Below are 14918 nucleotides of genomic sequence, written 5' to 3'. Positions count from 1 at the left end.
TCCTGCCACTCCGACTTCTAAAGTCATTTAGACGTCTGTTATGGGGGGAACCGACTTCTAAATACTCAATCGAGAAATTTAAAAAGTCACTTTTTGACTTCATTTAGACGTGTGATCCCGTCACTCCGACTTCTAAAGTCATTTAGAAGTTTGTTATAGGGGAATCGACTTCAAAATACTCAGCCCAAAAATTTAAAAAGTCACTTTTTGACTTCATTTATACGTCTGATCCTGCCACTCCGACTTAGACGTCTGTTATTGGGGGAACCGATTTCTAAATGTCTGCATTAAAACACTGTGAACGTGAGGCAGCCGTTACGCGCACTCGCTGTTCATTATCTTCCACGCGTTTTCTCTCCACGGGCTACGTTTTTTTAGGTTCTCTCACTTTTGCACCGTTTTAAATTAATTTTACTCCGATTACATTACTCTTTGATGAATTATCTTTTATTTGAACCTATTAAAATGCGTTTTCGTTGGGTTTTGGTGCAGTTTTTCTCGTGTCCTTGGGCAGCGTTCTTGGGCGGCGATTTCTTGCGTTTTGCACTCCTCCAATTCTCTCCAATACGTTTTTAAAATCATCCAATACAAAAAAAAAACGTACAATTCATTCTCTTCATGTAAAATATAAAGTTGTAAAATCGAATCACCATGAGCCAAGAGCAACCCGAGAGGCCTCAAGCAGAGAAAGATCCAATCAAATACGACGACATTTTAGATGTCTAATCTGTTTAGGTCCGACGTTTGATCTGTACAGGTTAGACATATATATAGACATTTGACTGGGGTACAACTTCCCATCAACGTCACTCGAGTGGACGTCAGGTCGAGATCAGACGTAAAAAGCCCAAAATAACAAACGTCTAAAGTCTTTTCTACACTAGTAATTAAAAGTTCCGACACCCTATGACACCCTGATAATATCTTGTGTTGCTTAATGAAAATATTTTAGAAAAAATAAAATTCTAAAGATGTATTGAATGAGAAGTTATCGGATGTTGATATCCGATCAAACAAACAATCAGATATAAAGATCTGATGTTGTTTTGTAAAAGTTTAATTGTATTACTTATTTAATTATTTCATTAGTTTATAATTATATTTAAATTTATATATAATTTTTATAAATTTATAATTTAATTAGATAAATTTTAATTGTTAAAAAATATTTTTATGAATTTTTTAAATTTAATATAAATATTTTAGAAAAAATAAAACTGTGAAAATATGTACTCGGATATGAAAATCCTAGAATAGAGTGATCGGACGTAGATATCCAATTAATGAAAAATGGAATGTATAAATCCGATGTGTATATGTTTGCTGCATTGCTTTTTTTTATGCTACGTTGCTTTATTAATGTTTGCAGTTTTTTAATGCATGGTTTTTTTTATATTGCATTTGATAAAAGTGTAGATGATTAAATAAAGTAGAGTGAAACTTTTATCAAATGTAATTTTATAATCAAATTTTGATAATATTCTATAAAGATGAAATTGGATTTCCACATTTAAACTCTGAAAAGCTCAACTTCGGATATCAATATCCGATATATGATTTTGTTAAATTCGGATCTCAACATCCGAGCATAATTTTCTTAAACTTTTCTTTTGTATACATTTCTTATCAAAAATATAGTTTTATATATATTGTGAGGTAATAATAATGAAATCATGGATTCTGAATTTTAGTTTTATATACATTATGAAACGTTTATAATAATAATGGATGAATGAATTTTTTTAAAATGAATCATGGCTTTTGTAATTCAATATTTATTAAATTTTAATGAGTTATTAAGTTTTTGAAGTTATAATTTTTTTAATTGATTTGATAGTATTGGATTTTGAATCTTTTATACAAAAATCATTGAGATGGCTTTCCAAATTTTTAATTCAATATTTATTAAATTTTAAAGGCTTTTGAATCAATTATAAAGGCTTAAACATGACTTTTTGAAATTTTTAATTTAATATTTATGAAAATTTAATGATTTATTAAGTCTTTCAAATTATAAATTTTTTTTAATTTATTTTTAAATGATTTATTAAATTTTATTTTTTTACATCATAAAAAATAAGTTCATAAAAAATCTAATAAAAAAAAGCTAATGAAGAGAGGAGAAATAAGAACGGAAAGAGAAACAGCAGATATAAATTTTGATTGAAGAAAGAGAAAACTGTTAAAAGAATATGGTCAAAGATTCTTTTTATTTTATTAAAATTTAATAACATTTTAATTAGTTTTAATTGAGGGTATATCCATAATATTTGAAAATTTGGAAGTGTAGGACGAAATTCTTGGAGGTACAGGGTGAAACACCCAAAGTCCAGTACCAACCTGTCATCTACTAAGCCCAGAACTGATCCATACAGTAATGCAACAATGGATATTACTTCCTACACCCCATTAAATTTCTCATCCACCATCCGAAGCTTTCCGGAAAAAAAATCGTAATAGAAAGAGAAGATTACTGAACCAAAAAAAATTCGGAATTGGTCCAGAGTGATAGATGCTGAAAAAATTATGATGGGGTGCAGTAAGTAATAACCTGCAACAACTTAGAGCTGACTGAAAAACTATTCTTCGCCTTCTCCGTCAAAAATATCAATGTGGTAATTTTTATATTTAAACTATTTGATTTAAAAAAGTTCTCCAAAGTATTTTGAAAAACCATCTCTATAAAAGTAATTTTTAATTCTTTACTTTTAGAGCAGTGAAAACCAGTTATCACAACAACCAACATTTAGGATCTCTTTCAAATTTAATCAAAACCTTTTTTAGGACAAAAACTTTATAAAATATGAAATTTTTTTCTTTAACTAAAATTAACATATACATTTAAATAATTTATAAAGGATATAAAATATTTATTATATGAATTATCTAAATTTAATTTTAATTTGTACATAGTTTGTAGAAAATTTTGTTTTATTTCTTTTAATTATTTACGGCAAAGTTTTTTATCCTAGAAATCGATATATTAAAAACGAGAATGAGTGCCCGATAGTAAATATTTTTTTTCATTAAATTTGAGATAATCGTAAACATATTAGTTAAAATATCATTCAGCTAAAATCATATTGTAAACATTTTTTTAATATCAGACTATCTCTAATACTAATTAACTTAAGTATAATTACTTATGATTATGATTAGATCATAATTAAATTAATGTTAATAAAAAATTCATTTAAAATTTATAAATAAAAATTTAAAATAAAAAATAAATTACATACATTTATTATTACATTAATTACTAATTATTAAACATTTTGAGAGAATTTTGTCAGAACCATTAAATCCATGCTGAGTGGAATCCAGGCGTTAGTGTGAGGGTTTAGAAAATTCAAAAAGTAGAAGACAGGTGTATGTATCTGCGGTTTTTTACGGTAGTATATAAGCAAAAGTTTCAACATTGAGTCACTTTTGCATGCACATCTTCTCTCCAGAATTCTGAGTTTCTCCTCCTTCTCTCTACAATTCTTCTTCTTCTCTCTACAAAACTCTCATTTTTTTCTCCTTTTGATCATCATCTAGGCTGTGTCTGAGTTCTTTCTTGGTGGCAAGAGTTTTATTTCCATCAATCCAGCTGCTGTGTGAAGTTGGTAAGTTAAAATCACTCATTCTTTGAAGTTATGCGTTTTCTTATACATGCAAGCATTGTTCAGCTTGCATGTGTTCTTCATTTATCTCTCTCTGAATCTGTTTGTCTTTGATTCTCTGGTTGGTCCCTGTTCACTGATCAGAAATTTTAGAAGGTTGCTTTAGAAGTGGTTGCTGGTTAGTCCAAACGGTGGAAGCTTAGGAAGTGTTGAGTGTATTCAAGGTAAGGGAAGCTAGTAATTTAATTATGCTTTTCTGTGTTTGGAATTTCTGTTTGAATGCCTGCATGTATGAATAATGGTATGTTTGATTGAATTTTGTATTCAAATTCTGTGTTGGCCGAGACTGTGAACTGGGTTGGAGTTTCTGATGTAGACCGTTCGGTTTTTTCTGGTTTGTATAAGAGGGGATGTGACATGTGAGTGGAGTTAAATAGGTTTAGTGGGATAGATTTAAAAGACATTATGAATCAAGTTTAGAGTTTTAGAAGTTCAGAAAAATATCTTGTTATGGTTTAGGGAGTACCATTCAACATTCAGTAGAAGTCTTACAAAATCATGTATAAAGCCGAACGGTTATTGTTGACCGTTCGGTTGTGTTCCATACTCAGTCATTTACTGGGTTTGGTCCAGTGGAAGTACTATTGAATCATGACCATTCGGTCTAGACACAGTTTTTGATATTAAACTAGTATCCAGTATAATCCAAGTGCTCAGTCTAGTATAAACATTTGGTCTAAGTTTTTAAGAGTTCGGTTTGAGCTATGAGTGTTCGGTGTAAGGTCTTCGGGTTTGGGCTAAGTTCCTAGTAGTTAGTTTTTCTATAGTGGTCGGTCAGTAATAGCGTTCGGTCATTTCTTCTGTTTTGTCTCTTATAAATCGTTCGGTTTTTCTCTCAGTTGGGTAGTGTGAAGGTGTTTGGTCTACAACGTTCACAGGTTTTCTCTTTATTATGTGTGAAAATTTAATTGATGAATGATGGTGTATGTTAAGAATTGAAGATTTATACTTTCAAATATTGTGGAAGAGAATTTCAAGGAGGAATGTCTCATGGATGGTTGTGGAATTGTAAAGTATGAATATGGATATGCTAAGCTGGCGTTCATCCTGATATTCTGTTATTACTCATTCTCAAGTAGAGAGGAGTAACTCATATGTGATAATGTCAAGAGGTCCTACCGCCTCAAGGTGCCGAGGTAGGTAATATGGGATTAACCTTGGGTAGTAGCTTGATTGGTATCAGCTGTTATACTACCATAAGTGCAAGGACGACTATAGCTACATATTCATACAATCCTAATGGTCAAGTCATAGTGTTCGGTTTATATATACTTATATGAATTATGATGTTTCGTTTGTATGTGATGAATTGTATTCATTGTTGTATATTGTACCGTTTGGTTTTGTATGGATTGAACTTGCATGAAATGCATATATGTGTTTATAATTAAATTACAATAACTTATCCTACTTTCTTGTTCTGTCTTATCTTGTCCGTTCGGTTTTCTTTTCCATTGCGATGATCATCCTATGAATGTGAGCAGAAGGTGACGAGTGTTCAGTAAAACAAGTGTTGGAAGACGAGGATCCTGCCGCTTAAGTTATGACCGCTCGGTCATCAGTTGTATATAGTTTTAAATTGGACTGTTCGGTCAATAGAGTTAATTTACTTCTTGTAAACCGATCGGTTTATACAGCGTGTTGTATAACCGTTTGGTTTATTTCTATATTTTGTATCTAACTGTAAAATTTTTAGTTTTATAATTATTTTGGATAACTGTAATTATTAAATATTTTATTAACTCTTAATGAACTGATTGTGATGTTATTATTATGTGTAATTAATCTTTGATACAATATCATGCGAATGTTACAAATTTAAATAAACGAACTGATACAACAGTTAAAATTCTAAACAGTTAAAATTCTAAACAGTATTCAGACCTTAAACTACACAACACAACTGGAACAATAATAATAATAATCACTTGTTAATAAATTTATGAGCATTGCCTGCAGCCTTTTGCCCTGAATAACAATGACAGTACACTAATGCCTTTTTCTCTATACATTCATTGCTTCATTAATTTCATCAACTTTTCGTGCTCTGTGCCTCTCAGTTCCCTTTTATGTGTCTATATATGTCCTGACTGCATTTCAAACTTCAACAAAATCTTCATATCAATGTAACTGCCAAAATCCTTTTACGTGTCTAATGTACAATCATGCTAAAATCGTCTGCTTCAATTTCAATCCTGCACTGACTTATCATGTTCAACAACTTCAATAACAAATAAAAAACCATCATGCTTCATAATCTTTAATATGTCTCACTGCCAAGAATCATTGTTTATATAAGAGATATCATAACTATTTTTAAAACTTAAGAATCGATCTCATAAACAACTAACTAGAATTGTTCCAATATGATAATACAAGAAAAAGAAACACAGTTGATAGATTAATGCATGTTTCATGCATGCTGCGGTGGATCAGTACTGCAGAAATAGATACTATAATATAAAGAGTGAAAGACAAGTATAAGGATCTCATATTCAGCTGATGCAAATACAAATAATTATTGTTGTGCAGAGACTTCCAATCGGCCACAGTATGCAGCTTTTGGTGGCTCCACCGAATCCTTAGTTTCTCATGCAGTTGTCGTATTTACCACTGATTTCATCATTAATTTGCAGAATCATACGTGTCGGCAATACATAGATAGAACCTCAAAATGTTATTACTTAAAAATATACAAAAAGCTAGCAAAACATCAAATTCACGTGTTGTACGGAACATAAAGGAGATGCATGCAACAATTTACGAAGTTGTGTTTTATCTGCTGATGTATAACAGTTAATTACGACAAAAGCAAAGGATGAAACAGTCCAAAAAGAGATATTGCGATGATGTCTTGGAGCTATGCTTAATTAATCAGTGAAGTGTTGTTGTTTTCTATTCTTACATGTCACAGTCAATGATGATGGGGATGATACTCATGGCTTGTGTGAAATGATGTAGTTTTTGCCCATTTTTTCAACTTTTTTTTTGGATTTTGACCATATGTTTCTTCTATTATTGGAATTTCAATATTTCTCACCATATAAGAGATTCCTCTGCTTGACTTTTTAATGTTAAAATCAAACATAAAATAATGATACCTAGAAAAGTGTTATACTTACATAAGAACTGAAGATTGAACCGGCAATAGTAGTTAGAAAGAAACCCACCACAGCTCATACCAATTGGAGAAGAACTAATATTATATAGTCTTGTGTATTTGTGTCCACAATTTCTTCAGCTCTTCGATGTTACAAGGGCTAAATTATGACAAAAACAAATCAAGCCATGCATAAAGGTGACGATGTACTAGACCAAAAATTACATAAGAAATAAGTGTGAACATAAAAAAAAAACAAAACCCTAGTTCATGAGAATAATTATTATTATTTTGACTTTCTTTCTTATTTTTCAAAATTTATAAAACGGTTTCCAAAATATGAGAAATAAAGAAATAACACATGTTATATGTACATGTTACTTTCATCATTTATGTACAAATCCTTAAAAAATAATAAGAAACCAAATATACATGTGACCCTTTTATAATTATTAATTCAAACATAAAAAAAATTAAAAAAAATTAAAAAAAAGCATTTTCACAAAGGTACTTACTTATTTTCAAAAATACCTTTTCTGTATTTTTGTTATAGGGGGCATTTGTTTATTTACCAAAGAATACTTCAAATATCAAAGTGGAAATATTTTTTTATAGAGATTTCGTATTTCTAATGTTTTAAAACGAGATCAAGAATTGAACAAGTAAACATATTACCATAGTATGTTAGTAAGAAAGAGGATAGCAACTAGGGTTATCTTGACTTTTGTTACAACATGAACCATATAATAATCGATTTCTTCAGTGGCAGTAAGACTTTTTCTAACAGTTAATTAATTACAATTCATTTTGCGTAACTTATAGAATTAGCACTTATAAAAAAGGTAAAATTAATTAAGTTAAAAAATAAAATTGGTTTTCAGATGAATTAATTCATATAAATTTTATTATTCAATTTCCTAAAAAAGTTTATTCAACTATTAAATAAATTAATTTAACTTCATGAAACAAATGTTATTAATTTCTTCTTTTGCTATATATTTTTAATAAATAGAATTACTTAATTTCTCTTCAGGTTTATTTTAATTTCTATATAAATTAATTTTAATTTATAAAAGAAATGTGACTTGTGTTTTATTTTACACACAAGTTAGTAGTCTTTTTATTCAGGAGAGAAGATATTTAAAGATACTTCTCATTGAAAATTAGGTTTAGGCCTGTTATAATTTTTAACCATCAAATCGACAATTTTTTTGTCAAATACAGATAATATTATTAAATTGGAAAGATAGTAGAATGAAAAAAAAGTAGCTAGTCACGGACTAACTGATGGAATTTGATGTCATGATTAAAGAAACAAATAAAAGATATATAATTAATTAAGCTTAAAAGTCATCTTTATTATATAATAAGCGAAAGTTGATGACGTGAATACAAACAATAGGAAGCCCTAAAGAGAATTTCAATTCAGTTTGGGAAGGGTGTATATTCAAGTTTTTTAAATATAGTTCAAAATTATGAGCAAGACAAATTATGAGACATAATTAAAAAAAAAAACTAAATCTTCATTATATAATAAAATAACTATTCGAAATTGCATTTTCATATGCCAATATTATTAATATTGATAAGACCTGCTATTTTTACTCTATATTATAATGATACATGCTATTTTTTTTGGTAAAATTCCAATTTTTTTTCCTTTTAATAGCTTCTTTTTTTTTTTTTCTTCTCTTTCAATTTTTTTAGCTAATATAAATAGTTTTTTTAAGAGATCATAAATAGTTTGCACATATCGAAACAAAATTTTGATTTTCCTAAAAGAAATTGTCTTTGCCGGCTTAAGAAATAATTAACTTTATAAAATTTGCTTCAGAAGATCTATTTGAGAGTGAAACATACGTGCTAGATGGTTGAAATTGTGAATGTTCAGAGAACTCAACTTGCAATATGGTACAAAAATAAGGAATAAAAAAAGAGAAAGCATCTGAATTTTTATAAGGAAAATTTTCAATAAGAGAAAAAAAAGAACATTAAAAAGTTGCATTTTAAGATTATAGTTCTCCTCTATAGTTTCTTTGTTCAAATATCCTGTTTTCTTCTTCTCTTTCTTTAAGATTACATCAGTTTTAATTTTCTTTTTTAAAGACTTGTTTCGTAGTTTCAAAACTATACGTTTTATTTATTTATTTATAAAAGATAATTAATATATAATTTCAACACATCAAAACAAATATTTGATTTTCCAAAAAATAATCATTCCTATTTAAGAAATAAGAAAGTTTTGATACATTACGATGAAAATATTGATAAAAATACACTATTAATTATCAACATTCTAAATACAAAACCATCATGAACGTACATATATTATATTATAAAGAAAAATATACATACTCTATATTATAATCAGAACCCTGCTCAACATCATTCTGAATAAAGACAAATTTATAGAAGAAAACAATTTGGAATATTTAGGTAATATGATATTGATGAAAATATCATTGAATTGGTCATATTAAAGAAAAATATTTTCTGTATAATCCTAACAGGTTTTTCTATCGTTTAACTTTCAGAAAGTTTAAAATAATGGTATTAGAACTTATAGGAAATTAATACAAGATAGCGGTGATAAGTGTTTTAATATGTCTCCCTTCAACTGATAAGTACATATTTATAGTAATTCACATAATTTGAAATATATATTTTAACATTTGTAAGTAAAAATATAATAATCTTCAATAGTTAACGGCTAAGAATATATAAATTACTCTTATATATGTATAACAAAGAACTAAATGGGTACATTCTTAATTCTTAGGAATCATGATCTTCTAAAAAAGTTACCTTGACGAAAAGCATCCATATAAGAATCTGTTCAATTTTGTAATATTTTAAAGCTTCTATAATTACAATAGAATAGTCATTCATTATGGCCATAGTTGAAATATAAATAACTGACTAATCATGGTTGACCCCCTGACTAATAATTGTTTTTAAAATTAATTTGAATTCATTAATTTTATAAGTATTAATTTATTATACATCCCCTCTCCCTCTTTTTCTATCATACATTCTATTTTAAGTTGTGTTCCGAAAAAAAAAAAATATATATATATATATATATATATATATATATATATATATATATATATATATATAAATAAATCGAACTAAAATAAAATAATATTGAAGAATTTCATGATTGAATTGAAAACTTAAAAATATAAGTTATAAAAAGGCCCTTAAACTTACTTATTTTATTTACCTATTATTAGTTTTATTATTGTGTGTATCTCTTTTTCATCTTTCACGCTTTAGGCAAATATACCCGGTAAGGAAGCTATACGCGTAATTGAGAAAAAAAAATGTGAATTATCTTCTTACACAATAAATATTAATTATTCAATTTTATCATAGATGGTCAATTTAATATACATGGAAATCTTGTATAGAAAATTCTCTAACTTTTTCTTTAATACATCTTCCTCTTTGTATAAATAAGGTTTGACTGTTTGACTCAATATATTTTCATATTATTGGAAAAGAATAATGAACATAATTAATTATAAATTTAATTTATTTATCTATTATGAATAAGTGGCAAATGGCTAGCGGCGTGGCAGAAGCTGATTGGCTAATTAATGAAACAAAATTGAAGTTTTGGTTTGGATGCCAGGCAAATAAAACAAATCATTAGTTTTGAAAGGAAAACAAGTGTAATGGTTATTTCACCTAATTCCGTGTTGAAAGAAAAATAATAAAAAGATTTCGTGACACAATGTGCTATATATTGAGGTCTCAACCCCAACGTGGAAATCCAAAATTGAGTTAAAGAAGAAGAAGAAGAAGCACGTAGACGTTGAATTGAATAGAATTATAACACGTAGCTAGCTGCAAGCAAAGATTAAGGAGGAGCAAGCAATTACAGAGTCTATCCATTATCCTCGACACCACATAACTCTTTCTTCTCCTTCTCCTATTCTTTGTCTAAATCTTCACACATTCCACTGCCAATTCCTCTACCAAAATGCAAATGTGATTTTCTTTCTTTATTCTAACCAAAAAATCCAACACACAATATCATTGTCGTCATGAGTGGTTACAACCCCGTATTCCTGGTGATCCTCAGCTTGGTCATAGGTTTCGTAATTCGATGGTTGCTGTTCAAAACGGGATTGATACAGAGCATGAGAAAAGTGTTGAGAAGGGTGCAGGATTGGTTCCACGTCCACCAGTTCCTCAAAGTTCCCGAATTCAACGACGCCATGCAACGGAATCACTTTCACCGCAAAGTTTCTCTCTATTTGCATTCTCTTCCTTCGTTAGAGGACGCTGACTTCACCAATCTCGTTTCCGGTCACGACCAGAACGACATCGTTTTGCGCCTCGACCCAAATCAAACCATCCAGGACCATTTTCTCGGGGCCACACTCTTCTGGTTCGAACAAAAAACCCAACCGGACCGGATTTCATCCTTCGTTCTCAAAATCAGAAAAACCGATAAACGCCGAATCCTCCGCCAGTACCTCCGCCATATCAATACCGTCGCCGAAGAGATGGAGAACCAAAGGAAGCGCCATTTGCGGTTGTTCATGAACGTCGCGGCCGGCGAAGGCAGCAGGGGAGAAACGCGATGGAGATCAGTTCCGTTCACTCATCCAGCGACTTTTGAAACGATAGCGATGGAGAAGGATCTCAAGAACAGAATCAAATCCGATATCGAATCGTTTCTCAAAGCGAAGCAATACTACCGTAAACTCGGCCGCGCGTGGAAGCGGAGCTTCCTATTGTACGGTGCCTCCGGCACCGGAAAATCGAGCTTCGTCGCTGCGATGGCGAACTTTCTCCGCTACGACGTGTACGACGTGGACCTCTCGAAGATTCGCTGCGATTCGGATCTTAAGTTTCTCCTAATGGAAACGACGGCGAAGTCGATCGTTGTGATAGAGGATCTCGACCGATTTCTCGAACCGCAAACGGAATCTGCGGTCACGGTGAGGGGGATCCAGAGCTTCATGGACGGGATTCTGAGCGCGTGTTGCGGTGAGGAGAGGGTGATGGTGTTCACGATGAACAGCAAGGAGTGGGTGGACCCGAACTTGATGCGGCCGGGTCGGGTCGACGTGCACATCCACTTTCCGGTTTGCGATTTCTCGGCATTCAAGACGCTTGCGAGCAGCTACCTCGGTGTGAGGGAGCACAAGCTGTTCGCGCAGGTTGAGGATATTTTCCGGCAGGGCGCTAGTCTCAGCCCCGCCGAGATCAGCGAGTTGATGATCGCGAACCGGAACTCGCCAAGTCGGGCCATAAAATCGGTAATCGGGGCGCTCCAATCGGACGGTGATGGGAGAAAGTACGCGGAGATGATTGGACGGCAGACAGGGGTTGATGACGTGGACGTACCATCCTTTGGTGGGGACGAGTTATTTACGGTTAAAGATTCGCGGAAGTTTTATGGTTTCTTCAAAAAACGGAACGGCAGAAGAACAAACTACCCCAAAATTCAACCCCTTGGCCCATAGATCATACAATAGATAAAAATTGAAAAAAAATAAAGCCGAAAGAGAAATTTCTCTTTTTTATTTTTTCTTTTTAATTAAAAAATAATAATAATGTTTTCTTGATAGGATACTTCACCGAAAAGTATCCATAGTGTTCCCTCTTAATTTATTTCCAATGGGATGGGATATCTTTAGTGACATTGTAGAAATTTAAGGATAGAATAGATAGAAACTTAGCCTGCAAAAGAAAACTACTCAATTGTAAAGTTTATTACTATAATTTTAATAAATGAGTCAATTGTATAGATTTCACATTCGAAAAAGTATTACATATTTTCTTTATTTGTTCTGTCATAAAATAATTTGATTTATTATTTTTAACCTGCTTAATAATAATTTTTTTTAAAAGAAAGTACATATTGAATATTTTGGAAAAAACTATGGTAATGAATTCAAACTATCTTCACATATCATAGAATGTAAAGCTAATTTCTTATTTAATGAAGGAAAATCATTTTCAAATTTCTGATAAATAGAGAAGATTAATTGAAAAATTTAATCATTTTAAAATTACTTACCTTGACATTTCTTTTGGTGATTAATTTCTTAATTCTCCAAGTGCTTATCATTGAAATATAGCCATTATATTAAAATACAATAAAAAATATATTGAAAAAAAATTTATTATATGATTACGATAACGGTATCAAAGATGTTTACCATTCATGTGTTAATTAGACATTATCTTTTATAAGAAAAGATCCACATTAAGATGTTATGTCTCTAGAGAAAAAAACAAAATGTTGGGACAAAATCTAATACAAAGTTATGACTTCATTCACTTGAAAACTTATTTGACTTAAACAGTTACTTAAATACTTATGATTTGAAGACGTCACTCAAATGACATTTACATGTGACAATTCATATTCATCATAATCTCATATTTTATAAAAGGACCAAAATTGATTGTGGAAAAATTTATATATAAAGACATCAAGACTGAGTTTGTTAATTCAAACGATACTAAGTCTTTATAGAAACTTAAACAGTATAAAATATTGATTGTAATTATTACATACTGATTAAATCTCACTCACAACAATGTCATTAAAATAAAACTTAACTTAAGAGTAAATTTAAACAATTTAACTATAAAAAGTTATATTATTTCTAGATTTAAAATTATTAATTATAAGCACAACAACACAATATTACTCTCATATCATAAGGTATCTATATTATCAAACTTTCAAGTAATTATACATTTAGCTACTAATAAACTCTAGAAAAATATTATGAATTTTCTATAATCAATCTACCAATTCAGTTGGTATCCAATTTCACAATCCAAATAAGCTCTCAAGTAATAGACTTATACACCAACAACATTTCTTCTTAACCATTTGCTTTAGAAGATAAAAAGAAGAAATATGATAAACACCAAACAAGATTACTCGCCAAAACTACTATCAAAACTTACATTTACTAAGAAAGGAAGAATATAGAGAGACAAAGTTTTGTATAAAGAGAATATTTTAAACTAAAAATAAATAAAAATTTAACTAAATATTATATCTAATTTATTTTTAAATTTTTTAACAAAATAATACTTATCTTACAATGTTTGTCATTTTTAATAATTTCAATTTTCTTACCAATAACAAAAATATAAGGTGTAAAATTATTGTTTTAATTTCAATTTTCTACCACTGAAGGTTATTTATTATTATTTTTCTAGTTCACATTTTTGTTTTGAAACTTTCCACGGTCAAAACTACTATGTTGATGACGAAAAAAATCAAATCAAAACTAATGAAAATGTATTAAATGTAATGAGCAAATCATTCCAGAGTCAAACTGGAAATAAATAAAAAAATTACATTTTAAAATTTGTCTTGAACAATATAATAGTTTTTTTTTTTATTGAAATGATCAATATATAAGTCAAACATCACATTATAAAGAAAAACGTTATAAAAGTTACATGTTAAAACTTTAAATAATGCTTTTACTTCCTACACTTTCACCCTATTAATTTAAAGGATGTATAATTCCAGAACTGTTCTAATGTTTTCTGACCATACTTTTAGATTTGGGTTATTAAATGTGAACATTACAATATCACAAACACACAATAATTAACACCAACAATCCTTTTTAATTTTTCTCCTATATCATTTATTATTTTTATATTTTGTTTCGCAAAAGATACCTTTGATGTACGGGAAAGAGTCCTGAATGAAAAAGATTAAAAGGTGATTTTATCATATAAACATATTTATTTATTTATCATGTTTAGTTATTTATAATATAAAAGTGAGAAAAAATATAGATAATTTATTATTTAAACCATTTTTTTATACTCTTTGAAATGTGATAATGTCTTAAAATACGTGATTATTCTCATACTCCATCATTCATTCCTTTAATAAGTAAACAAGTCAAATAAAATATAATCCCATATTTATATCTTAGTTTACTTTATAATTAGTTTTTATTTAAATCAGAAAGTAATTTAATGTGTATTGAATAATTATAACACCATGATCATTTTTTTTCTCCTTGTCCTTCTAATCTTTGCTGTCATTTTTGCAATTAAAACAATATTTTTTAGTGTGTCCTATTTTATTACAATAATAAAACTTATATTTTTTATATCTTGACTTGGATTTGTTCTTTCCTCTACCA

General features: G+C 29.5%; 1 protein-coding gene across 1 annotated transcript; it reads left to right on the top strand.

Annotated features, from left to right (window-relative positions):
• Positions 1-10542: 10542 nt before the first annotated feature.
• Positions 10543-12537, top strand: LOC124822990 (AAA-ATPase At2g46620-like). Its single transcript, XM_047295104.2, has one exon. It carries the CDS (start codon positions 10818-10820, stop codon positions 12246-12248), a length of 1431 nt encoding a protein of 476 aa, XP_047151060.2. The 5' UTR covers positions 10543-10817; the 3' UTR covers positions 12249-12537.
• Positions 12538-14918: the final 2381 nt, after the last annotated feature.

Source organism: Vigna umbellata, chromosome 11, assembly GCF_029865625.1.
Source record: "Vigna umbellata cultivar VRB3 chromosome 11, Vumbellata_1.0, whole genome shotgun sequence".
Lineage (NCBI taxonomy): Eukaryota > Viridiplantae > Streptophyta > Magnoliopsida > Fabales > Fabaceae > Vigna > Vigna umbellata.
Note: the sequence above shows the minus strand (reverse complement) of the source record. Positions and strands in the feature narration are given on the sequence as shown.

What these genes read in the sequence shown, in the direction of transcription:
- LOC124822990 (XM_047295104.2), top strand. Translation starts at nt 10,818, where the DNA reads ATGAGTGGTTACAACCCCGTATTCCTGGTGATCCTCAGCTTGGTCATA.